Raw genomic sequence first — 24,576 nt, 5'->3', positions numbered from 1 at the left:
ACAATCAAGATGCGTTTGGACGTCAAGGTTAGTCAGGTTATTGCATTGTCTCGGTTGCACCAAGTTACACGAGGAGCTATCTGTCCTCAGCTACCTCAGCTGGGGACGATGGCGCATTCGAGCGAGCCCACCACCCCTTGGCCTTCACGAAAGGCACCAACCCTCGGTATAGCTCTGCTCGAGGTTCTCCCGCACGCGCTTCCGACTCAGGATCCCCTACCCCTAGCCTTGTTCAGACATGCTAACATGGCTACCGAATCACAGCGTCAGTTGTTCGCGCGGAGTGAGCGTGTCAAGGGCATAGACTTCCACCCTCAGGAGCCATGGATCCTCACTACCCTCTACAGCGGTGCGTTTTGATGCAACACTGCCGAGCCGTCCATCCCAAGCTGATCATCAATGCTCCAGGCCATGTCTACATCTGGTCATATGAGACGCAACAGATCGTCAAGACCTTCGAGCTCACCGATGTCCCCGTCCGAGCCGGTCGCTTCGTCGCGCGCAAGAACTGGATCGTCTGCGGATCCGATGACTTCCAACTACGTGTCTACAACTACAACACCTCCGAGAAGATCACCTCCTTCGAGGCGCACCCCGACTACATCCGTGCCATTGCCGTCCACCCGACGCAACCCTTCGTCCTCACCGCCTCCGATGACATGACGATCAAGCTGTGGGACTGGGAGAAGGGATGGAAGTGCGTGCAGGTCTTTGAGGGACATAGCCACTACGTGATGGGCCTGGCCATCAACCCCAAGGACACCAACACCTTTGCATCGGCGTGTCTCGACAGGACCGTCAAGATCTGGAGCCTGGGCTCGTCGACTCCCAACTTCACCCTCGAGGCCCACGAGACCAAGGGCGTCAACCACGTCGACTACTACCCCCACTCCGACAAGCCCTACCTCCTGACCACCTCGGACGACCGAACCGTCAAGATCTGGGACTACACCACCAAGTCCCTCATCGCCACCCTCGAGGGCCACACCAACAACGTCTCCTTTGCGTGCTACCATCCCGAGCTGCCTATTATCATCTCTGGTTCCGAGGACGGTACCGTCAGGATATGGCACGCCAACACCTACCGCTTCGAGCAGTCGCTTAACTACGGCCTGGAACGAGCCTGGTGTGTGTCATACCAGAAGGGCAAGCAGGGCGTCGCTGTCGGTTTCGATGATGGTGCTGTGGTCGTCAAGCTGGGTCGCGAGGAGCCGGCTGTGTCCATGGATGGCTCCGGCAAGCTCATCTGGGCCAGGCATAACGAGGTCATCTCCTCGATCATCAAGGGCGGCGATGCATCCCTGAAGGATAATGACCCTATTCACCTTCCTACCAAGGATCTCGGCACCTGCGAAGTCTACCCCCAGACCCTCATCCACTCGCCCAACGGCCGTTTCGTCGCTGTCTGCGGTGACGGCGAGTACATCATCTACACAGCCCTGGCGTGGAGGAACAAGGCCTTCGGCTCCGCTCTGGATTTTGTGTGGGCGTCCAAGGAGAACAGCAACGACTTTGCCATCCGGGAGTCGGCGACGAGCGTCAAGGTCTACAAGAACTTTGTCGAGAAGACTGGTGGCCTCGATGTCGGTTTCCAGGCCGAGGGTCTGGCCGGCGGTGTCCTCCTGGGAGTGAAGGGTCAGGGCGGTGTTTCGTTCTTCGACTGGACTTCGGGCGGCCTGGTCCGCAGGATCGAGGTCGAGCCCAGGCAAGTGTACTGGTCCGAGAGCGGCGAGCTCGTCACGCTTGCTTGCGAGGATACCTTTTACGTCCTGAGATACTCCCGGGAGAACTACGTCGCTGCTGTCAACGCTGGCCAGGTCGACGATGATGGTGTTGAGGCTGCTTTCGAGGTTATTACTGACATCAACGAGACGTAAGTGGGCGCTGAGGCTTGTGAATGCTTGAATTATCTGGCTAATCATAGGACAGCGTCCGGACGGGTGAATGGGTTGGCGACTGCTTCATCTACACCAACAGCACCAACCGACTGAACTACCTGGTCGGTGACCAGACCTACACCGTCTCGCACTTCGACCAGCCCATGTACGTTCTCGGGTACATCCAGCGCGACAGCCGCATCTACCTCGCCGACAAGGACGTCAACGTCACGTCTTTTGCTCTCTCCCTTCCTGTCCTCGAGTACCAGACCCTGGTGCTCCGCGGCGATATGGAGACCGCTGCCGAGCTGCTGTCGAGCATCCCCGAAGACCAGCTCAACAAGATCGCCCGGTTCTTGGAGGGCCAGGGCCATAAGGACCTCGCCCTGGAGGTCGCGACGGACCCGGAGCACAAGTTCGACCTGGCGCTGTCGCTGAACCACCTCGACATCGCCCTCGAGCTCGCCAAGGCCGCCGACGTCGAGCACAAGTGGAAGACGGTCGGCGACGCGGCCATGTCGGCCTGGGACGTGGCCCTGGCCGCCGAGTGCTTCGTCAACGCCAAGGACCTTGGCTCCCTACTGCTGCTGTACTCGTCGACCTCGGACCGCGAGGGGCTGGCCAAGCTGGCGGCGCAGGCGTCGGAGGCGGGCGCGCACAACGTCGGCTTCACGTGCAAGTGGCTGCTCGGCGACGTCGAGGGGTGCATCGAGGTCCTTACGGCCACGGGCCGGCTGGCCGAGGCGGTGCTCTTTGCGCAGACGTACAAGCCGAGCCTGGCCCCCGCCGTGGTGGCGCAGTGGAAGGAGTCGCTCGAGAAGGGCAAGAAGGGCCGCGTGGCGAAGATGCTCGGCACGCCTGGCGAGGACGAGGACTTGTTCCCTGAGTGGGAGGAGTATCTGCGGCTGGAGAGGGAGGGGGTCACGATTGACAGTGGTGATGCGGTGGCTGCTGCTACGAATGGTGGGGAGGGTGGTGAGGCGATGGAGGTTGAGGAGGGTGGGGAGGCTGAGGAGGATGCCGATGAGGAGGAGTAAGGGTCCTTTGGGGAGAGGGATTATGGAAGAGGTATGAAAAATCTTATGGGCAAAGGGTGTTTTGAAATTTAGAAGAGCCCTCCCAACTCGCTCGCCCATGCCTTGGGATGAACTGGGAAAATGAGAACGAAATGGAATTATGCGGTCACAGACAGACATGAAAGTTATTGAATTACGTTTGCGATTGGATCATGCGGTGATTAATGAGGGGAAAGAGAAAATGAAATAATTGCTTTGAAAGTCTCTTGCTAGCTCGTCCTTGTCTGAATGATGATGAGGTACGATCCCTCAGATCCGTGCCCATATCCCTGAACCCCATGCATAGAGAGACTTGATGCCTCCTTAAAGCATGGACTTGCTTTGTGAACTGTTGAAGAGTGGTGATTGCTTGCGATGTCATGTCATTGTTGAATTCCGTGGGGCTCCTGTTCGAGCCAAGTTGCCCACGATCGTTAGACCCGTGTCTCTGCCCAGATAGGTTTCAATCGAACCTCGCCATGAGGTTCGATTGCCTTCTTGTCTACTCCTGCGAAGTGCTGTCCGCGTCGTCCGCATCGTCCTCGCCGTCCTCCTCGGTGCTCCCCTCCCCGCTCTCCTCTGAGTCTTCATCGTCACCGTCGTCTGTGAGCTCGTCGTTCTCTTCTGTGAGTTCATCTCTGTCCCCTGCTATTAATTTTTCCATTTCTCCGTAGTAATATTCGAGAAGAGAAGGAGAAGGCTGGCTGTCGTGGTCAAACCACAAGGTGCCACCCCACACGTCCTCACCCAGCCAAAACTGCTCCGCGTCCTTCAAGGCATCGTATTCGCGAACCCGGTGTCCCCCGTCATCAAGAAGCTGATTGGAAGTAATGAGTAGAACCTTGGCGTTGGGCAACCGATCTGCAAACTTGCGAGCCAGAGCCTCGAACTGTTTTGGCTTCACCACTTCACCGGGTTTCTCGCCAGGGGGGGCGCATTCCAGAGACATGACGGCTGGAGACCCGCCTAGGCAGCTCCGATGACGCAAGCCGATAATCATTTCCTCCATGGCGGGCAGCTCAGGGTATTTCTCGAGGTCGAGCAAGTCCTTGCAGACAGTGGGCATCCGGTAGAAGAATCGCCGCAGTGTCGGGAAGAGTGCGTTGGCTGCGCTGCAGAAATGCTCGCAGGGAATGGCCCGGAGGTCCATGTCACCTTTCAGAGGGTACTGGTAGCTGAGGACCAGGCTTGTCAGATTGGAAAGGGAAAGGAGCGGAAACAGTGACTGATGCCCGACGAAAGTCACGTTGTCAGGATCTCCGTCCGTTAAGATTATGCAGATGTCAAGAGACCTTAGCTGACGGCATTCCCCAAGGACATCCACCAGCTTCTTGGACGAGCTTCGCTTGTCGAGTCTCGCCTGAACGTCTAGTCTTGTGTAGGCGTCGAAATCGGAAGCGCTCATCAGGGAGCAGGCATAAAGGCCAAACTCGACTCTAGCGGTACGCAGCTTGGATTTGAGACGCTCGCAGGCTGCGTTGCTCATTCTGAACATCGCTGGCCTGCCCCAATCCTGATAGAAATATCCGGACAGAATATCGACGGCAGCATTGTACCATTTGGAAGCAATGGTAAGATGGCGAAGATTCGAACGGAAGTACTCAGGGCCGAGAAAGGAGAAGATGAGGAGCAGAAGCTCGGTCGGAAGGTCGAGCAGCAGCATTGTTGCCGGGCTGGGATCTGGACTGTTGAAGCTGGGAAAGGGTTGATGGATGAGGAATCTTGGGAAGTGGAATGAAGGAGATATGTGCTTTGTTTGTGTGGGATCCAGGATACTTTTCTGGGAAGCGTCAGATTCAATGCTTGTCAAGGTGAGGATAATCTGAGGATGATCTGAGATTTAGGTTATCATTGGCTCACCTTGCCTAGATCTCGTCCACCAGACAGGATTCTAGCACTTGAATATGATCCACTGATCTGGTATCGTGATTCTTGCTTCTAGAGAGGTCAGCTAAAAGAAATTCCGGCCTCGTCGATCTTAGCGGCCCGGTCCTATTCTAATCGTTGCCACTCTCCACAGAAAAGAATGTTGTGGGCGTTCAGTGCCGTTCACAAAGATAACAAACAGCTTGAAATTCGGTAACATGGGGAAGCGATGCCTAAACAGGCATATTTAATGCTGCTCCCAGATATATGTATGATTCATCCTCAATGACCTTTGTTCCAGCCACTGGCATGGATCATATCGGCGATGTCACAATCTCCCCGCCTACCACAGAACAGATCGTTGGTCTCCGGTTTCTAGAGGCACCATTCCGAGAATACTCCACCACGTCTTCGTAGATGATCTGTCGCTCCTGTGACTTTTTTATCCGACTGTCCACAAAACCTCGAAGGGTGATCTTCCGAGGCGTTTGATGGTGATGTTATGCATGAGGAAGGGTGTGTTCTCTCCTCACCACTTCCCTGAATCCCACATTCAGGAGGAAGATTTCAAGTAAGCTCTCTGATGCTCTCAGAACCTGCCGCACACTCTCAATCTCTTATTGGAAACTGTAATATCCGAGAGATTTCTGTCTAGACTGGAGCCCAGATAAGATCTTATCGAGCTTCTCCACATATGCCGATTCTGAACGACAGAGAATTCAACAAAAGCTTAGCATGACCAGCAACCTGCAGTCCACAGCCGCCGTTTTCTAACTTTTCTTTTTTATCACTTCAATTTCTCTAGGATGGCAAGCTTAATTCGTTCAATTCTCAATGGATGGTAATGCCTACAAAAAAGTAAAAATTTAACAGGTTATCCTCCTCCGGGCGGATTCGAACCGCCGATCTTGTGATTAACAGTCACACGCCTTAACCAGCTGGGCCACAGAGGATGCTGTATGCTGAGTCAGCACTGTGCAAGCTAATATAGTAACAGCATGATCCACAGCTTAAAGCTTGACGGTATGTTGCTCCTCGCCCCCTTCAAAACAGCATTCCACTGACCAAAATATTGTTCACAAAATGAATTAAACCGAAAATTGAAATTTGACACAGAATAGACATGTCTTATACCCTCATATTTCGCGGCCACCTTGCCTGCCTTTATCTGCACTGCGCTGGGCGTCCGCGACATGAACTTCCCAATAATCTACCCGAATCCCTCTCACTCCCCTTCAGATATAACCCCCTCCCTTTTCACCTCTGAAACACCGTCTCCTCCAACGCCCTCCCGTCAGCCAGCGTGATCTTCTCCGACCCGACCATGACAAACAATATCCGGCACGTCTCGTCCCCGCGGTTCTCCCACTCGTGGTTGACCCCCTGCTGCACGATGAGCTCCCCGGCCCGCACCGTCTTCTCCTCCCCGCCGTCGAGCCGCAGCACGACCTCCCCGGCCATGACGGCCGCGTAGTCGAGGCTCAGCGTGCGGTGCATCGGCGCGCTGCGGCCGGGCGGGATGTCCGTGATGACGAAGTTGACGCCCGCGGGCGGGCAGCGCGGCAGGAGCGGCTGCTGGCTTGCTGCTGCTGCTGCGGCCGCCTGGACCGGCGGGTCCGTGTTGCGCACGGGCACGGCGGGCCGCACGTCGAGGACGGAGAAGCCGGAGCCCTCCGGGCCGAAGGGGTGGAAGGGCGTGACGAGCTCGTCCGAGACAAAGACGGACTTGCCGTCGTCGGCGTGGGCGGTGCGCACGACGCGCGGGTTCGGCAGGCGCTGGTCGCCGCCGGCGGACATCTTGAAGACGTCGAAGACGACGTTGGGCTTGAGGATGCCGAGGGCGGAGGTGTGGCGGAGGTAGGGCTCCCAGTTCGGCTGTTGCTGGGGTTGTTGTTGCTGCTGCTGCTGCTGCTGAAGTGTAGGATTGTAGTCCCGTGGCGGTGATTGTTGTTGCTGTTGCTGCTGCTGTTGCTGTGTTGGCTGATCTTGACTGGAGCCGTCGTCTCCAGCTGACATGCTGAGATACAAGGCGCGGGGCGCCAGTGCCAAGACCCAGTGCTTTTACATGAATCCGCGGGATTCTCGTTGGCCGTGTCCCCAAGGATTTCAAATCACTTAAACGGCTGTGTATGGGCGCCAACAATGGTAAGAAGACACGCCGCCTGGTCGCTTTTATCATGAGACCATCTCGGGGACTATTCTTGTCGCTCGTGTAAGTAACTGCAACGAGGATAGTGCCACGTCTAGGGCTGAAGCCGCCGACCGGGTGAGCAGGGCGGGTACACCAATGGCGGCGCCCGGCTCCCGGATTGGGCAATGGATATCGCCGAACCCGCGTCTCGCAGGAACCCCACATCTCGCGATGGGTGGCGTGGGGCGACTGGGACCAAGTCCGAGGGGTTGCGGGCGCTTGGCTTATATTCGTCTCACTTGTTGTCCCGAAGTCCGCCATTCAAGAGGGTGACCGGAGTGGGGGTGACTTGTGCCATTATGATCAAGTGCCGTCCGTCAACTGGATAGGAAGATGGCCAGTCTCGTCTGACCTCAAAGAATATTATTGATCAGACTTGTCCGGTAGCAGGCCCCGCGTCGGGAATACCCCAGCTCCCGTCAAAGTTCAGCAGCGCCTGCCAGAACGCGCCGTCAAACTCGCTCGGGTACGCCGCGAGCCCGCCCACGTCGGGCTCGGCCGCCGCCTCGGCGCCGCGGAGCTCGTCCATGGCGTCGGCGTCGACCATGTTGATGTTCTGCATCGGCAGCTTGTAGCTGAGCCAGTGGCCCAGCCAGCGCATCTTCTCGGCGTACGTGCCGATCGTCGTGCGCTCGCCGTCGATGTACTTCCTCTTACGCGGCAGCTGCTGCTGCTGGGCCGCCGCCGCCACGCCGCCCGCCCCGGCCTCGCGCTCGCGGTTGGCCTCGTACAGCTCCGCCGCCGCGAAGTGGTTCTCCATGCGCTTGGCCAGGTTGGCCAGGTCGAGCGCCTCGCGCGCCAGGCCGAGGTCCCAGTCGCTGTCCTCCAGGAAGGCGAGGCGGGTGGCCGTCACGACGGCGAAGGCCAGGTGGGACGACACGGTGAAGGGGACCGTGGCGAGGTCCTCGACGGACATGGTCTCGAAGACTGTGAAGATGTCTAGGACGGCCTGTAGACACTTCCACAGACCTTCCGTGCGGCGGGCGCTGGCCAGGTCCGTCGAAGTCGAAGCCCGCATGTAGATGATCGGCTCGTAGAGGCGCATCACGACGCCATGGTAGCATATTTGCAGAAGGGCTGTGAGCAACTGATTAGCTGGCAGTCCATCCGAAGCAGTCCGGTGGGATCGCAGGCTTACCTTTCTGATGGATATTGGCAGGCATGCCTCGCACAACGCCCTCGATCTCCTTCCTCATGCCAGAGAGAGTCATGTCAATGGGTAGACTGAAAGCGCGTGGGGGGCCAAGGATCAGATCGTGGGTGGGGAAGGTGGTGGAAATGCGGCTGGCGAGGCTCTGCAGCTGAACGAGGGCGACCAAGTATTCGTCTGTAGTGTACTCTTTGTTCTTGACGAGGATGTCGGAGCAGAAGTTGAGGTAAGGCGTGAATGTGAAATCGGGCATTCTGCGAAAGAAGGTCGATATGCTGTCGGAGTCCTCATGGTCAGAACAGATAAAGGCTTGTCCACATCGTTGTTTAGGATCCTTACAGTGATGTCATATAGAAACACCCAAGAACTGCTCGCATCTCGTCCGATGTGTGGTACGGCCTGGGCTGCAAGCCTTTGGTTGACTCGACGGCTTCGTTGAGTAGGGAGTATGGGGTGCCATTTGCAATGATTGGCTGTCTGTTGAGGCCCAGGTCGGCGACCAGGCCGACGGACAGTTGCACCAAGCCAGTGGCCTGGTTTTGGAAGTAGTAATGGAAGTCACCCCTGAGTGAATCCGTGTTAGTGGAAAGAATATCGGGGCTGACACGAGACACCTACCACGAGATAAACACTAAAAGAGCCTGGAGGTATTCGAGACTGAACTTCCTCTTGACAATCACGAGGTCGGCAATGGTCTCTCGGAACCACTGTTTCATACCGGTCTGGAGAGCTGCGCTGTGCGGGACCACAGTGTGCATGATGGTCCGGAAGAGTACAGGTTTCGACTTGTACAGGTCGTGTGCGCTTACATGGTTGGCAATAGGGACGAAAGGGAAGCACGGCGAGTAGAACGTGCGGTATGAGTGAAGGGCCAGGTCGGCTTCTTGAAGATTGATATTGAACCCCGGGATGATCTCGACAACCTCGTACGGCGACAGCCGAATTGGCGGTATGGAGGTCCTGCTGGCCTCTGAGTTGACATCGGGAGTCTCATGGCGGGCCCGGGATTCAAAGGGTGCTAAGGGGACAAGCTGGTCCTTCGGACTCGGTCCCGGCGTTACCATCGAACTCGGTATTGTCTGACTGTTGGTCGGTTGCGGCGTGGGCAGCTGTCGTGTCTGTCCTGTGGTCAACAACGACATAATGCCGTCGAGCTTCTGCTCCAGCTGGCCCACGCGGTTCCTGAGCATGATAGGTTAGCCTCAGGAGAAATTCCGTACTATTGAAAGTCGAGAATGGGATTCCGGCCCACGACTGACGATGTCGACGGTCCACTGTGCCATTTTGACCAATGACACCTCACCAGAGGTCGCAATGAGAACAGCGGGCAAGACATGCCGGGCTTGCAGTTGACACTTGAACAGAGAAAGAGGGGTGAACCTATCAAAGCAGCAAAACAAGATGCTCTCTGATTGCGCAGAGATCCTGCCTTAAGACATTCTACAAAGTTTCGAGGATAAGGGACAGTCTGGTACTTACGAAGCTTGTCCGCGTCTCGGGCCTCGAGGTTTGATCTCTGGCAAGACACATCTCGTCCGCGCCCGGGCGCACCTATTTTGCGATCAGAACCAAGGCTCGGCTGTGATGTTCAATTTCCCACGTGCAAGGCACGTCTTGTCTGAGGCTGATAAAGGGGTTGGGCTGGCGACATACCTCTCGCAGGGTTGCGTGCCGGGCTCAGCTGGCCAATTGCACTTCAGCTTTGACGTGCTGCAGCGCGCACAAGCCCGGGGCCGAAATTTGGCTTGGTCGCTGTGCGAAGCTGTTGCTTCGTTGCCGGAGCTCGTTGACGGCGACGGGGCTGTAGGTGCCATTGCAGGGACTCGGCCGAGTGAGCTGAACGACGATTGTGGTATTCGGGGATACTGCAGAGGTACAAATGCCAAGCTCTTCGGCTCTGCGCGCCTCTGCACCAGGGTGTCTGCGAACGAAAAGACCTATCAACAATGCAAAGATTATTCAATGAAAAGGTTTCGGACTGGCCGGGAGGCACCGAACGCTTGATATTGAGAAATGGCGATGGGAGAGCGCAGGCATTGAATCATGCAAATCGACTTTCGGGGTCGGGATTTCTCTTTGGCCCCGTAGCCGAATTCCAATCCCTGATTCGGGCATATTGTGGAGTCGTCGTAAGCCCCTTCCACCCAATAAGAGTCTTCCTACACTTCGAAAGGGTATTCGGGCAGACATGAGATCTCTACAACGGGTTTGGCAATTTCCAAAAGAGGCGATTATAAGGATGGGGAACCTTGTCAAAACCTGTCTGTTAAAATCGGAAGGAAATATTTGTCTACTTCTCAACCACATCGATACCGGGTGTCCTTCCAGACGTCCAATGGCTTACGAAGACTCGGGACCTTTTCTCCCTCCGCCAACTCGACACATACAGTCAAGCTATTAATGCCTCTGAAGGACAGAGTCGATGGACCGGGCGACAGCAAGGCACCGTTCCTCCTGGAACGGAAGTCCAACTATCTGGAGGCCCAACGGAGCATTTTCAAAGACTTCTGGCCCCTTATCTGTACTAAGAGGTCAGCAGTGATTTAGGCGGGCTTTCTGTGTGAATCGGGATCAACCTGGACCTGAAGACGAATTGAAAAACACATACAAAGTCTCATCATGTCCCTGTCGTAACGGTCGTATGGGAAATTAGGCATGTCGTCGTAAGGCGTCAAGTCGTACCACTCCGCCGGGGCAATATCCTTTTGGAGGTCAACGCGCCCAAACGGGACGCAACAAACCGGAACATCGAGTGCATTGTACGCAGCACAGATAGCAGAGGTGATGTACTCGCCATGAGGTGGCGCCGGATGCGGCATGGGCGCCGTGACGATGGCGTCCAGGCCTTCGAGTTGGAATTTCCTCAAGTACTCCGTCGCCAGAGCATTTCTGCGGCGATGGTTGGCCCATATCTCCGAGGGAGTAAGAGGCTGCTCGGACCACCCCGTGCATACTCGCGGGACCAAGGGCTCGCCAGACTTCTCCAACTCCTCGCGAAGGCCAATCCCGCCCTCCTCTGTGTACATTGTGAAAGCCACACCAGCAGCGCGTCGATGCAGGTCAGCCCAGTCTGGCCCCAGTTCAACGATCTCATGACCTGCGTCGCCGAGAAGCTTGGCTGCCTCGCGTAGGCATCGCGTCACCGGTGGTGAGAAATGCACGATGCCGTCGTCGAAGAGGAAGCCAAGCTTCAGTCTTGCGGGAGCTTTGACACCACGAACCCAGGGCAGCGGCATCACAGAGGGGCTCTTGAGCCACGGCTTATACGAGAGGACCACGTCACAGAACAGTTCCACTGTGTCAAGGTCCCAAGCCAGAGGGCCGTTGTTGGCACTGTTGCTTGTTGAGCGGCCAGCACCGCCGGGGAACCCAGGGATGCGCGCTGCCGTAGGCTTCAATGTATATATGCCGTTCCATGCAGCGGGGATGCGTAATGAGCCTCCCCCATCGGTGCCGACGCCCAACGGAGAACCCCTGAAAGCAACGAGTGCTCCCTCACCACCAGAGCTTCCGCCAGCACTGAGATTTCGATTCCAAGGGTTCAGGACGGTCCCGTAGATATTGTTGGTAGATTCTACAAGAAGGCAGCCCTGCGAGATGTTTGTCTTGACAAAGGGAATAGCGCCAGCTTCGCGTAGGATCGCGACCAGCAAGGTGTCTTCGCGAGCGACATTGTCTAGCCGTGACACAAGTCCAGAGGTCGTAATGTGACCGGCGATATCGAACGCGTCTTTGATCGATACAGGGAGCCCATGTAGCGGGCCCTTTGTCTTTCCTGTCGACTCTCTACAACGGTCATACTCCTTCGCAGTTTGGATAGCTTCGTCAAAAAAGATATCGGTTGCACAGTCCAATGCCTGATGCGCTAGAGCAGCACGTTTGCAAAACGCAGTAACTGTCGCTTCAGCGGTCAGCTGCCCCGTCTGTAGCCTGTCGACGAGCTCGACGGTGGGAGCGGTTGTAATTTCGACTTCGGATGGGGTGTAGTGTTGAGATAGAGTCGTGTTCATAAACGCAAGCAACCTCCTCCACCGCCGGGAAGGTCACTCGCCATTCGGGTGGAATCTGCGAAGCCAATGTCCGCTGCCGAGCGGCAACGCGGTCCTGCCAAGGTTCTGAAAGCATTGAAGTGAGTGTGTATATGACACGATAGGTACGTCGTAGGGGAGGACGAAATTGGAGGAACTGAGGAAAAACGTCCTGGTTTGAGTGGGAGTAACATGACGGCGGGTTGGGCCTTGAGTGCTCCATCGCTGCTGCAAGTCAGCTTGGGCGATCGGAAACGCCCGCGGGGCGAGTTGATCCCACCCCAGGTTGGACAAAGTTGCCAGATTGTGGGACCGCGATCTGTTACTAAATTGAGTCTCTGTTCTCGCATCCACAACTCCGCCCGCGGCCAACTCTGGCCAATATCATTGCCATCAACCACGATGAACTCCTCACTGCATTTCTTCTGCGGAGCGCAAGTTGCGCTAGATTCCCTGATGGGCGACTTTTACCCAAGAAAAGTGGATTGCCTTATCCGCTTGGTCGCCCATCGCACATCACAGAGCTGCACTGGAAGGTGGCGTGGCTGATGCTGTTAGACTCCACTTGAAAGACTTTGAAGAGATGCACCGCCAGGGTGATTGTTTTGAGTTTGCGCGGCTGCTGCTCCGTAGGCTGAATCTTGTAATGGATGAGTTATTCCGCGAGGAGGACATGGCCACGGACTTGGTCATCACACCTAACATGCATCGGGACGAAGGATTCGAAGATAGGATATGGGCAAACTATCACATGCCATTCTAGTACTCTCTAGTCTAGTACACTTTTATGATCATGATAGTGCAAACTGCTGCACTCTCAACAGTGGCCCAAGAGTTGATTGGCAAGCCTTCTGATGGCTCGCTGGCCTTGCGTCAACCCCGGCTCGTCTTCATTGAATTTCTTGAGACCCAGCGCTCGCAGTCCTGTTTCGCTAAGGACATTCTCCACTCTGGCACCGTGGTCCTCATGCTCGCACTCCTTTTCGTTCACGATCTCGTATTTCGCAAAGTCTTTTGGGGGCACGGCCTGCTGGAAAGCATCGCGGACGCTAATGAGAGACTCGATGTTGTAAGGCGTTAACGGGTTGCACCCATTGTATGATACGCTTGAGTCGCGGATGCCGGGGTGATATCGATCGACCATGTGGATAAGATCGCAGTGCCAGAACACATAGTCGCCTGGCTTCACGGGCGGGATGCCGACGATGCTCTTCTCCATGCGCAGGTGCGGGTGGGTCTCGTCCGTCGGCAAGAACTGCGTGCCGCCGGGCCTTGACCCTGGGAAGGTCGGCTGCGTGTCATCGTACTCCTCTCTCGCGTGGAACAGCGGGCGTAGCATAGAGTATGCGACAGATGCCTTGAGGTTGGGCAAGAGGCGCAAGGTCCCTTCGCCGGTTCCGGTGTGCGACATGGAGAGCCATCCCTGGAGGCTCCTCCAACACGAGCAGGCCGCCTCAGTGCCATACAAGTCACTCACTGCGTTGACGCGCCGGTCTGCTGCCCAGCCATCCCACTTCTCCCAATGGCCCTCGAAAATGGCCCTATAGTTCTCTCGGTTCTCCACGTCCTCCCACCGCTCGATAGCACCGCTGTCCAAGTGTGCTGGCAGCGTATATTCGGCGTCCTTGCTGGGGTAACGGATGCGGAAACGGTCGGGGTAGACAACCTGAGAGGCAAGATCTACGGGGAGGGTAGGATCCGAGACGTGCCAGAGCTGAGAGACGCAATCCATAGCTTGCAGCACGCGTGGGTGGCTGCGAATCTGGACCTGGGCTGGAGTCCACCACAAGGACCAGTTTTGGGGATTGTCGACCGGATAGCCGCCCACGCTCTTGTGTCTCTGTGTATAGTCCTTCAATTGCCCTTCCCACGCGGCCGCCTGCTCTTCAGGAACCACGTTGCGTAGAATCACGCATCCCCGCTCGCGGACTAGGTCAGCAAAGTCGGCTGAGAGTTTCCCGCCTTTTGTGTCGTGTTAGCTTTCTGTCGTGATTTGAAAGTGCCGAATCACATTGTTTTATATAGAGCTTGTAAAGGATAAGGGGAGTTGATATACCATTGCTTAGCACGTCACCAAAGTCAATGCTGGGCACCATATTGGGACCATTTCGCTGGATCCGATCGGCTTCATTTTCGAGGAAGTTGCACAGTCTCGAATAGGAATCAATGACTTTCTGCTTATGCTCCGGCTTGACCAGGCCTTGCTTGAGCTTGGCGAACCGCTGGTCAAGGAGCGGCACGTTCGACTTTGATATCTGCTGGTGAACCTGCACCTGAGTATGGTGGGTTTGGGTCGTGACGGTAGCCATCGTTTCGTTCAGTTCCGATAGACGAGTTGTTGATACTAGAGATCAATGCCAGTATTAGCGTAGGTGAAATCCAATCCCAATGCTTAAAGATGCTGTCAAAAGATAGGCTAATTATCATCGACAACTTGCATTTGGTTTTGGACTAGTTGGATACTTGAGATGAGAAGAGGAGCAAAGGTGGCAATTTCCTCCTCGCCAGGGACGCAGTTCTTGTCTTCCGAGGCCGGGATGGGACATCTTACTGCACGTCATGTCATGCACAGTTGGCCGCGGGGGGACGTGAGACATGATGAGCATTTCCCTAAAGAGGAGTGGTGATTTGGCAATTAGTCATTCAGAATGTCGATTGGCTGCTGCATCTTGACAACTCTGCCCCACAACGCTGTTGTTGCCACCAAAATTCTTGACTTGGTTCGTGGTGTGGGAGTAGAGTCTCTCTGGTTCTTCAACACGGATCTCTGGGGCCAGGAAGTAGGAACATAAATGTGCATGAGCGCGATGGACCTGAACCATGTTCAGTCGAGGTCAGTCACCAAGTCTAATTCCTGCCATTGTCGCGCGCACAATCGCTCCGCCTGTCGGGGGTGCGTTGACTCAATCTACCATTACTCAACCTGCTCTTCCAACATTTTGGCCATCTGGTACCAGTCTCGTGCCAAGCCTGCCTAAAGGGCCGTCCGCATGACTACGTTATGTACGAGCGAGCCGCAGCCATAAACTTTGGTTGCAGGTGTGTGGAGCGGCATCGCTTGTTATCCGGTGGAGCGAGACACGCCCGGATTTACAAAGGCTCAGCACTAGGAGAACAAGAGAGAAAGTCAGAGGAAGTGATAGTGTGCCAGTAGATATCATGTCGCTAGGTAATGGTGAAATATGAACTCTATTTCACAACGCACATCTTTCTTGAAAATACGCCTATCCTTACTTACCAGTCATTATCTTTCAAAGCTATGCACCATAATTGATTTCCTAATGTGCAAGTTTCTCGGCCTTCCCTCATTCCTCTTGGTGCGACTCAATTCATCCCGCTCTTGCACATTCAAACTTTCCACTTATCCGCACCAACAGACAGACATAAAAGAAAGACACGCACCCGCATCCAAACAAGCTCAGTCCCTTCCAATCACCGATTCCAACACCACCTAAGATCCGTTTTGCCAATCCAGATCAATATCCCTCCCCCTCGGACTCGCCTCCTGCCTCTTTCTCATGAACCCTGACCGGGCAGTACACGGTCGATCTCGACGATCTCACGCTATAATGTTCAAGGGAGCTCCATCCTCAGCTTTGCCAGATACTGCCCAGGGCAGAGCGGGCCGCCGGGCTGGCCGCAGTAAATGCCAGACTGGAGGTAGGAGGGCAGTTCCGGGACGCTGTCGCCCATCATGGCCAGCCACGAGAACGGAACCATGTATGCGATGATTGTGACTGCAGCGGCCCAGCCAATGATGGCCACCGTCGAGAGCATCTCGGTCCGCAGTTGGTTGCGGTCCGGGGCCGGGAGCTCACGGTCTAGGGGGCAACGGCCGCGTGCGTCCCTGCCGTCGCGAACCCAGGTGAAGCCCCAGCAGTACATCCCAATGAGGACGGGCTCATACATAGGGAGCTGGTAGGTCTCGCCATACCACAGGGTCAGGGCCTTGGGCAGGGAGACATACGTATACACCTGCGTGCGGTTCCAGAACATGGCCAGACATGTGAAGATGGCAATGTAGACGCCGTCGACAAAAACGTACATCGTGGCCGTGGACATGGTCGGGAACGCGGCGCGCAGGCGGTCGAGAATGGCACATCCAAAGATGGCGGCCCCGACGCCTAGCCAGATGTATGCTGGTAGGCACCAGAGCAGACCCCAGGGGACCTGGCTCGCGCCCGGCGCGGGGAAGCCGGGAATCTTGTTGGCCCAAGAACCCATGGCGACGCCATAGGCGTTCATGGCCCAGGTCGGGTTGAACCAGGCGAACATAATATCGAGGGTCGATGCGAAGAAGCCGCCAATGAAGAGCTTGCCATCGAGACTAGGGTAGCCATTCTTGGCCCACGGCTTGACGACGGTGTAGTGTCCGATGAACAGAAACAGGAAGACGTTAAGGGCTTCGGTGCCACGCAGAACGTACATGTACGGGTACGGGTCCGGGCCAGGGTCAGGTCTCTTGAATTCGGCCGATGGGACCCATCGAACCCAGTTGTTTGTCCAGAGTGCAAGCTGCGCGAGGCCGGCGATAGCCCAGAAGTACACAGCGCCGCTTTTTCGTTCTTGAGGTGCAGGAGGGACGGACTTGCGAACTCCTTCGAGTTTAGTACTAGCGACTGTGATAGTCGCAGTCTTCGACGAACCATTGGCGGGAGGTGTCATGTTGGTGAATTTCGTCAGTTGACGCTGTTATCTATGTGGATGACTTTTCCGTGGGAACTTTTATTCGCAACTCGAGACAGCCTCTCCTATATACCATATCACAGTTGCCTGCGTGCACAATAGGATCGGTCGGAATGGGTCGGCGGCTTAGACATCCGGAGCCCGGGTTGATAGTTTTCCGGGTTCTCCACATGTTCAGCTTGGGATCCTAATTATCCTCAGCATGCTTGCGTTCTGGGGAACAACTTAACAAGGAAAAGGGCGGGGTGTGGGGCTACACAGAAAGGTTGGGGAAAATGGACAGGATCACGGGGCAGATTGGAAAAAGCAAAAGGCAGTTTGGCGAGGAGACCACAAGTGTGGCCAGTCCTCCATCAACGTACCGAGACCCCAGTCATCAGCCCGGTAGGTGAGACGAGCTAACCTCACCTTAGTATCGGCATCACTGCTAGTTGTCAGAGAAAGACATTCTCATGCACCTAAGGGTAATTTCCCGGAGATAGGAGACTCAAACTAAGTCTTAAGTCCGGATCTATAACCTAGCCAAACCCTGCTGATGTTCAGATGGCATTTATGTTTGAATAGCTATCATCTCGTATATCCTCAGTATCCCTTTAGACGCCGCAGTAACATATCATGTGCAGTTGTTGCCCTCTTAGGCAGGTAATCCCTATAATAGATTCCTGTATCTACAACATCAGTGTATAGAAAACACTGGTGTGTTGCTGTGGCGTCCAAAGGGATAGATGCCTATATCGTGACCTTCCATACACATACTATTAGTATCAACTATTCACTATCAGACCTTGTTGTCCTTTCTTTTACAGCAAGAATCTCAGGGCCCAGACAGTAGGAGCTAGATAATTATATTGGTACAGCAAGGAATGCAACTCTATTATGGATCCTACCTATTGTGAAAGCAGCGTACCGGACGCCTTGATCCACAAGCCAACCGTTGACATAGAATTTATTTCCAAGTGAGCCCAATTGACTTGGAACCCGGAGGGCTGTCTCCATATGATATCGGAAAGCATGGAATGTTGCGAGATTTTCTTCCGGCATTCCCACGACGAGCCTCTTCTCGGCGACTAGCACGGGATTCGTTATAGAACCCGTGTTGACGAGGTGCTTGTAGGACGCGGAGGCACGGAAACCAATCTCCCGTTCAATGACGACGTTAGTGCAAGGATAAAAGGAAGACGCACGAACCTTTTTCACAAATTTCAATACTGTCGTGCCTGATAGGATCATCGCGATGAGAGAGAGCCCGTACTTGCTACTTTTCTTGCATTATACCCCTCTCGCAGTTCTCAAAGAATTCACCCTTCTGTAGCCCATTTTAATAGTACCCAGGCATGTCACTGATAGGACTTAAAACAAATCACGATTTTGGCCCGTTCGAAGACCCCTACTCCAATATCACTTACGATTACCTCCAACTATACTACTAGAGCTTGCATAGATGGCCTACAGTTACCTACACGACGTATACAATGCTACTCGAGAGCTTCCCCACGATTGGCTTGGAGCCTTTGAAGGTTAGATCAAACGTGCTCTGCATGTCTGGGTGTTCACGTGCGGACTTCTGCATCCTCAGATGCCAGGAGAACCTATCAGAATACTTCGGGAGCCTCCTCATCATCCTCAGATGATGCTGCTATTCAAATGAGAGAGGTCCTCAGTGATGAAGCAGTGGGAGCTTGAGCTCGAAAATTGTTTTCAGGACAGATCCATAGCGGAACTATACGGTGTATACTCACCCTACGTTTTCTACGTGGATAGGCTAGCACATACAAGGGGGCGTATCTCTTTGGACACAATAGATCAGTATGGTAGCTGAAATAGCAACAGCTGCTTTCGGCAAGCCTCGTGCTATTCAGAGAGCCCAGACCCAACCCTCGTCACATGCAGCACGTCCTGGGCGCTCCCCCCACCTCCTGTCATGGCCCCTTCCCCCTTTCTCGACTTGAACCCCTGCCCACCTTCCTCCTTACAGCCCTCGCCCTTGCCCCCCCTTTCTCTATCCCGCCACTAGAATCTGCTTGGTCCATTCGAAACCATGGCATGCTCAAGACAGCTGGCCGGTGGCTCGGTGGTTAGAGCGCACGTAGTGCATCATCTGCCCACTTGATGTCCTGGGTTCGAATCCCAGCCAGGCGCCCCAATGGCAACCAAGGGTGTGGTTTGGTTTCCCACGAGCACACTCGAGGGAGAGAGAGATGTAGTGGGAACTGGCCGACCTTTGCGAACTCTTTCTGCTAGAAGAGCCTCGATGTTCGTTTCGCGCTGTTGAGGAGATCATAGGTGCAGTCTTTTTGTCACCCGCCGGAGTGGAATGGTCTTGCAAACCTCAGAAGAAAGCATATGACTCAGCTTCACTTGATGGCTCTCGAACTCCTGTTTCACAGCGGTGGTAATAGTCTGAAGCCAGACAAAGGCAAGACAAATGATGACCGCCACTCGATACTCCAAGACGAAAAGTGAAAAAAAGGAAGCATGCGCTGCGATAGTGGAATCGAACCATGGAACTGAACATTAAGACAAAAAAACGGGAGTAAGGATTTGAGAGACAAAAAGAAATGTGGCAGCCAACCGGCAATGACCGTTAGGCCATATGCTCAGGGAGGCCACACGTGGTGCTCGTCTGCCCAACTGCGAGGAGTGCTAACATATCTTATAAAGCCTGACAATTACTTGCTTGTTCTTCGCCACTCCGGTACACTTCTTAGGTAGCCATGGGTACCTATTATTGGGTCATGGCAGCTCAAGTTTGGGACCGAGCAAGATACCTAGGTAGTGTTTAGTGTTTGGATGGTCTCTACCGAGTCTGGGGCGTGACAAGGCACTAATCATGTCACAAGGCGGGTGGTGGTTTCCTCAGGCGAATAAATAACAGGCATGTCGGTTCGGCCATTCTTACCGGGTACGTACGTATCGGCGGTGTTCTCCTGTAGCACGATAACCTTACTGGTTGACTCGATTCCTGTGTGTTGTCTATTCCAATCTCTACGATTGTGCCAGGCCCACGGCCTCGGCCTGTCGATTATCCGTGCGCAGCAACACGGCCAGCACCATTGATGTGGCTGGGGCGTAGCCAACGACAGCCGGAGTGCGATTACACCCAGTGCCGGAGTTCCAACAAGACATGTAAAATGGCCGGGAATTTTCTACGAACTGGCCGACGGAGAGCCCAAGCTCTCGAGCTGCACATCGCATTTGCAATGGAGCACCGCAGTACCCTAAGTTGTTTCTTACCGGCAAGGAGTGCTGTATACAGCCCTGGAACATTACAAGCTACTCATTGTAGGGGCAGAAACAACTGTACGTTGCCTGGTATTCACTGATAGGTGCTTGGGAGAAGAGCAACGGGCTCAACCCTGACGATGATCACTTGATTGCCCATGAATGCGCTTGGAAGAGCTATCCTTCTTGATCATGTTCATGCCCATTTCGTATTGCCAGAAGATGAGAAGGTTCCAAACAAAAGCGCTTAGTTTAATTAATTGTACACAACCATCAAACTCAAGCCGGGCCGATGCTGATGTTGTACTCCAGCTGCCAGTCGGCCTGCGGGTCGCCCTTGCGAGGCACGAAGTCGACGGTGAGACCATCCTTGACGGCAAACACGCTGTCGTTGTCGACGTAATCTGAGCCAGAGTCGAAGATCTGGGTGACAAGGGTCTGGTAGCCCTCGGCGATGACCTATTTTTGCGAAGGAGCGGTTAGTCGAAGGAGCGGGATCGCAGGATTTGTAGGGGCCTGTTTTCTTACCATGAAGTGGATGTGGGCCGGGCGGTACGGATGCCTGTCGAGCATCTCGAGGATCTGACCGCTGGGGCCGTCGTTGGGGACCTGGAGCCACAGTTAGCTCCCGCGTAGTGGCAGAATATCAAGGGGGGCAGGGGACGTACAGGGTACGGGGTAGGCCGGATGCAGTAGCACGAGTAGCGGCCCTCGGCGTCGGTGCGGAACTTGCCCCTCAGGTTGTGCTCCACCTGCTTGTCGTCCTGCTGCTCGTACAGACCGTTCGTGGACGCCTGCCAGAGCTCGACTGATGCGTTGGGGATGGGCTTGCCGGTGTGAGAGTCCGTGATCTGGCCGTAAAGAAACGAAACCTGGGCGTCCTTGGGCGTGTCGAAGGTGATGGTGGTGCCGTTCTCCCTCCAGGGCGTGTCCGCGCGCCAGAAGGGGCCCAGAATGGCAGAGTTGGTGCCAGTGTGGCCCTCCTTGGCGAGCTTGCGGTGGGTGATGTCGTCCACGAGACTGGCCGTGGCAGGTTAGTCTGTTTTCGTGGTGCGATTTGTCGCTGGAAGGCAACTCACCTCTCAATACCAATGATGTCACACATCAGCTGGCCCTCATTCCTCTTCTCGTTGCTCATCTGCCCGCTCCAGTTGATCATCTTGACGGCCGTCATCCACTCATCAGTAGTGAGCTGCGTCTCGCGAATGAAGTCGTGGATGTGCTGGGTAAATGAAGCCATGATCTCTCTCAGTCTGGGGTCGGTCTTGGGCCCAAACGAGTCGATGACCTGCTTGGTGAACTCCTGGCCGAGCCCCTCCTCCTTCTGGCCGTTCGTTGCCATTGTTGCTGGTGTGTGTGTGTGTGTGTGTCTGGTGTATGTGTGTGCGAGTGTGGGTATCTTGAACAGGAGCCTCAAAATGCGACAAGGATACTGTGTGAAGGTGTTGAAGAAATGAAATGGTCGCGGTGATGCTTTCTGACTTGGAACTAGCAGATCTAGCTTGGGGTAACGGCCTGCGTCGCGCGGATATATGTATCGGATCTTAGTGACTTTGGATTATAAAAGGCCACCGTATCACTGGTTGAGACCCCGCTCTGGGGATAGCTTCGAGTCGCCGTCTGGGTCGCAAACAGCCCATGAGCTTGCCCAACATGGAAGGAATCGTTCGACGCCGGGAGGGGGAAACGTGGAAGTGCTCAGCAGACCACACCTCGCGGCTAGGCGAGCCGGTGCGCTATCGTTGTTTCTCCGCAGCGAGGACCAGGGTTCGCCGTCGGACAGCGCACCTGCAAAGGGGAAAGGGTCTGGTCCAAGAAGCTTTTCCCCGCAAGGAAGCTCCGTCGGAACCGCTCAAACGCGGAGGGGCGAGGAGATCGGCAGAAGCCGTCTAGCGTCGGGGGAGGAATGGCGGATATGAGTCCCGGCTCCACAGCAGGCGGCGGATAAGGGCGACTCATGTGCTACCCGACACTTCCTTTGTGGGTCCGTCGTCGATCTTGGATCCGAAAGAGGCAGATTAGGGCAGTAGAGGAGTCTGGGAATAGCAACAAGTCGCATGACAGAGCAGAATATGCTATACTCGTGATGCAGTGGAGGATACCGAGGGAGTAGTAACAAAGACCTCACCCACGTCCCAATCAGGCAATCCGAGCTTTGCGTGACAGTCACTCGAGGACGGGAGGTTATCTACATGCTGTGCGTGCGTAGATCCATGTCCCGGGATTGCGTATTGTAACACATGTCGAGATCCTTTGGCATTCTTCAAATTGATAGGCGGGAGCGGCTGGTGTGATTGGGCCGAGGATCCTCTCATCGAACGATTCATTGCTATCTTGTGTCGCGTGAAACAGGGATTGAGTCTGAAGAGTACCCGAAATATCCAACAAGATTACATTATGAAATGCCGCTTGCTGCAATGATGGAAACCCCGTGGCCATGTCTCCTAAAACCCACTCAAGGAGTGCTTATCCTGCGATCCTTCTCACCGCTGAAGTCCCACGTCGGCGCGTCCGAGCCATTCGGTCGGCTGGCCCTGCTGAAGCCGCTGTTGATGTTATCTGCCTCCACGACGGGCAGGACTGCCTTGACCTCGGCCTTGTAGGGCTCGGACCACCAGTGATCGAGCATGCGAGACTCGTCAAACAGGTGCGGGTAGAGCTCTCTCATCTTCCGCAACGCCGTCCCGGAGATGTGGTCGACGCTGTGCGCGTGTCTCATGGCGCGGAAGTCTGGTCCCATAACCTCGAGCAGCTTCTCTTGCACATTCTTTGGCAGCAGGCCGACCTTGAACAGGAGGATATCGTACTGCAGCAACGAGGCCTTTCCGTGCCATGATCCTCCCTTGACAGCCCGGTGGTAGAGACCGATCAGGGCGGTGATGGCGCCCATGCAGCCGGTGCCGTAGTCAGAGATGGGGAAGGGAGGCACAACGGGTTCATTCAGGCCCATGAACCGTCCTTGCTCCCACGCGACTCCACTGACCTATGCGACATGTCAGTTCAGAACCTCGCGAGGACAGACACAGTAGCGCGCTATCGACTTACACAATCGGCGATCTGCTGCCAACCGGGCCGGTTGGCCCACTCGCCTTCATAGCCAAAGCAGTTCTCGTTCACGTAGACGTAGCCCTTGCCGCGCTCCTCTGCAAGCCTCGCCAGTGCCTTCGGCCCGTAGCCAAGCTTCTCCAGAGCTCCGGGACGGTATCCGTCGACGAGAACGTCTGCTTCCGCAAGGAGTTTGTCAAACACGGCCCGGTCTTGAGGCGTCTTGAGGTCGAGGTCGGCGGCGTGCTTGCCCATGTTACCATCGACCTGGAAGAAAGGAACGTCGCTGAGGTTGGGGCTGGTGATCTTCAGCACATCCGCACCATACTCGCCCAGGATCCGGGTGATGGTGGGTCCGGCGATGATACGGCACAGCTCAAGGACCTTGATGCCCTCGAGCGGCTTCACGGGCTGACCGGCGGTGGCCGAAGGCAGAGGATATTTCGGCGTGCGGTCCTCGAGGTTGTCGACGGACCACGGAGGGATGTGCATATTTGTCTTTCCCTACCAGCCGATGCGTGTCAGTAAAGCCAGGTTCTGGCTACCCTCGTGCCCAGGAACGATGGCTAACTTACATGAGGAGTTTGGACAAAATCTTCGTGCTTCAGTGCCGGAACACCGGCCTGTCGCTTCTCGGCATTCATCTTCTCGAGCTCCTCCACCGTGAACTTTTGTACAGCGGGCTCGATAGCGCCCACGATCTCCTCGTGGGTCTGCAGGTCTGGCCTGTGCGATTCCAGCCCAATCATCTCTAGAGTGGTCGACGCTTCGAGACTGCCGTGGATGTGGTAGTACTCGTCGGGAGTCTTGGTCGCGTAGAGATTGGCAGACATGCGACGGTACGGGTTGGACTGGGCCTGAAGTAAGTCCGTATCTGTAAGTTGTTAGCCACCTTGGTAGAATGACGGTTTCGCAACAAGCTTGCTAACCTTTCAACAGCTTCTTCACGCTCGGATCCAGCTTTCCGAGTCCGGCAATCTTCGCCATGTAAGCCTGGCACAGAAAGGCCGTCGTCTTCTCCAGGTTGACCGTCACATGGCGCGCCTCGTCCTTGCCGGTCTTGAGGTCCGCTAGAAGGCAGGCCACGGCTCCCTCGATGGCCTTCAGCGCCGCGGTGGTCTCGGTCTCCTTGAGAGGGATGGGGAAGTAGGGTTGGTCACGCGTGGCCGTGAACGACAGGCGCTCCTTGAAGTCTTGCACGCTGGACGGCAGGTCCGTATCGTCAAAGAGCCCGCACAGGAAGTCAAAGATGCGGCTGGCCTCGGCGGTCGAGGAGTACCCCTTGTTGGTGCCGTTGGCACCATTGGCACCGTTGGTGCTGCCGTTCTGCATCGTCAGAGACTCTGTTCAGCCTGGCCGGTGACGTGGTTTGCTATCGAAGGAAGGTCGAACAGCCGTCTGGCACATGAATCGTACGACGGCGATGTGGTCCTCCATCGCGAAGCCGAAGGAGATA

General features: G+C 55.4%; 9 protein-coding genes across 9 annotated transcripts; 1 reads left to right on the top strand and 8 right to left on the bottom strand.

Annotated features, from left to right (window-relative positions):
- Window positions 1–9: 9 nt before the first annotated feature.
- On the top strand, window positions 10–2,914 carry E0L32_007567 (uncharacterized protein; the record flags this gene model as incomplete). Its single annotated transcript, XM_031142325.1, has 3 exons — window positions 10–349; window positions 409–1,873; window positions 1,930–2,914. 3 exons carry the CDS (start codon window positions 10–12, stop codon window positions 2,912–2,914), a joined length of 2,790 nt encoding a protein of 929 aa, XP_030993541.1.
- A 520-nt stretch (window positions 2,915–3,434) lies between these two features.
- E0L32_007566 (uncharacterized protein) lies at window positions 3,435–4,595 on the bottom strand (the record flags this gene model as incomplete). Its single annotated transcript, XM_031142324.1, has 1 exon — window positions 3,435–4,595. The coding sequence occupies one exon, from the start codon at window positions 4,593–4,595 to the stop codon at window positions 3,435–3,437; it is 1,161 nt and encodes a 386-aa protein (XP_030993540.1).
- A 1,460-nt stretch (window positions 4,596–6,055) lies between these two features.
- On the bottom strand, window positions 6,056–6,814 carry E0L32_007565 (uncharacterized protein; the record flags this gene model as incomplete). Its single annotated transcript, XM_031142323.1, has 1 exon — window positions 6,056–6,814. The coding sequence occupies one exon, from the start codon at window positions 6,812–6,814 to the stop codon at window positions 6,056–6,058; it is 759 nt and encodes a 252-aa protein (XP_030993539.1).
- A 545-nt stretch (window positions 6,815–7,359) lies between these two features.
- Window positions 7,360–9,329, bottom strand: E0L32_007564 (uncharacterized protein; the record flags this gene model as incomplete). Its single annotated transcript, XM_031142322.1, has 4 exons — window positions 7,360–8,066; window positions 8,128–8,414; window positions 8,479–8,703; window positions 8,758–9,329. 4 exons carry the CDS (start codon window positions 9,327–9,329, stop codon window positions 7,360–7,362), a joined length of 1,791 nt encoding a protein of 596 aa, XP_030993538.1.
- A 1,353-nt stretch (window positions 9,330–10,682) lies between these two features.
- Window positions 10,683–12,149, bottom strand: E0L32_007563 (uncharacterized protein; the record flags this gene model as incomplete). The annotated part of the gene is made up of 1 exon (XM_031142321.1): window positions 10,683–12,149. The coding sequence occupies one exon, from the start codon at window positions 12,147–12,149 to the stop codon at window positions 10,683–10,685; it is 1,467 nt and encodes a 488-aa protein (XP_030993537.1).
- An 835-nt stretch (window positions 12,150–12,984) lies between these two features.
- E0L32_007562 (uncharacterized protein) lies at window positions 12,985–14,476 on the bottom strand (the record flags this gene model as incomplete). Its single annotated transcript, XM_031142319.1, has 2 exons — window positions 12,985–14,129; window positions 14,224–14,476. The coding sequence occupies 2 exons, from the start codon at window positions 14,474–14,476 to the stop codon at window positions 12,985–12,987; spliced, it is 1,398 nt and encodes a 465-aa protein (XP_030993536.1).
- Window positions 14,477–15,740: 1,264 nt separating this feature from the next.
- E0L32_007561 (uncharacterized protein) lies at window positions 15,741–16,832 on the bottom strand (the record flags this gene model as incomplete). Its single annotated transcript, XM_031142318.1, has 1 exon — window positions 15,741–16,832. The coding sequence occupies one exon, from the start codon at window positions 16,830–16,832 to the stop codon at window positions 15,741–15,743; it is 1,092 nt and encodes a 363-aa protein (XP_030993535.1).
- Window positions 16,833–20,354: 3,522 nt separating this feature from the next.
- On the bottom strand, window positions 20,355–21,417 carry E0L32_007560 (uncharacterized protein; the record flags this gene model as incomplete). Its single annotated transcript, XM_031142317.1, has 4 exons — window positions 20,355–20,534; window positions 20,604–20,684; window positions 20,744–21,095; window positions 21,155–21,417. The coding sequence occupies 4 exons, from the start codon at window positions 21,415–21,417 to the stop codon at window positions 20,355–20,357; spliced, it is 876 nt and encodes a 291-aa protein (XP_030993534.1).
- A 1,113-nt stretch (window positions 21,418–22,530) lies between these two features.
- Window positions 22,531–24,452, bottom strand: E0L32_007559 (uncharacterized protein; the record flags this gene model as incomplete). The annotated part of the gene is made up of 4 exons (XM_031142316.1): window positions 22,531–23,058; window positions 23,121–23,624; window positions 23,696–23,994; window positions 24,050–24,452. The coding sequence occupies 4 exons, from the start codon at window positions 24,450–24,452 to the stop codon at window positions 22,531–22,533; spliced, it is 1,734 nt and encodes a 577-aa protein (XP_030993533.1).
- Between the last annotated feature and the right edge of the window lie 124 nt (window positions 24,453–24,576).

Source organism: Thyridium curvatum (assembly GCF_004353045.1).
Source record: "Thyridium curvatum strain D216 chromosome Unknown NODE_46_length_333320_cov_79.933738, whole genome shotgun sequence".
NCBI classification, from domain to species: domain Eukaryota; kingdom Fungi; phylum Ascomycota; class Sordariomycetes; order Thyridiales; family Thyridiaceae; genus Thyridium; species Thyridium curvatum.
Note: the sequence above shows the minus strand (reverse complement) of the source record. Positions and strands in the feature narration are given on the sequence as shown.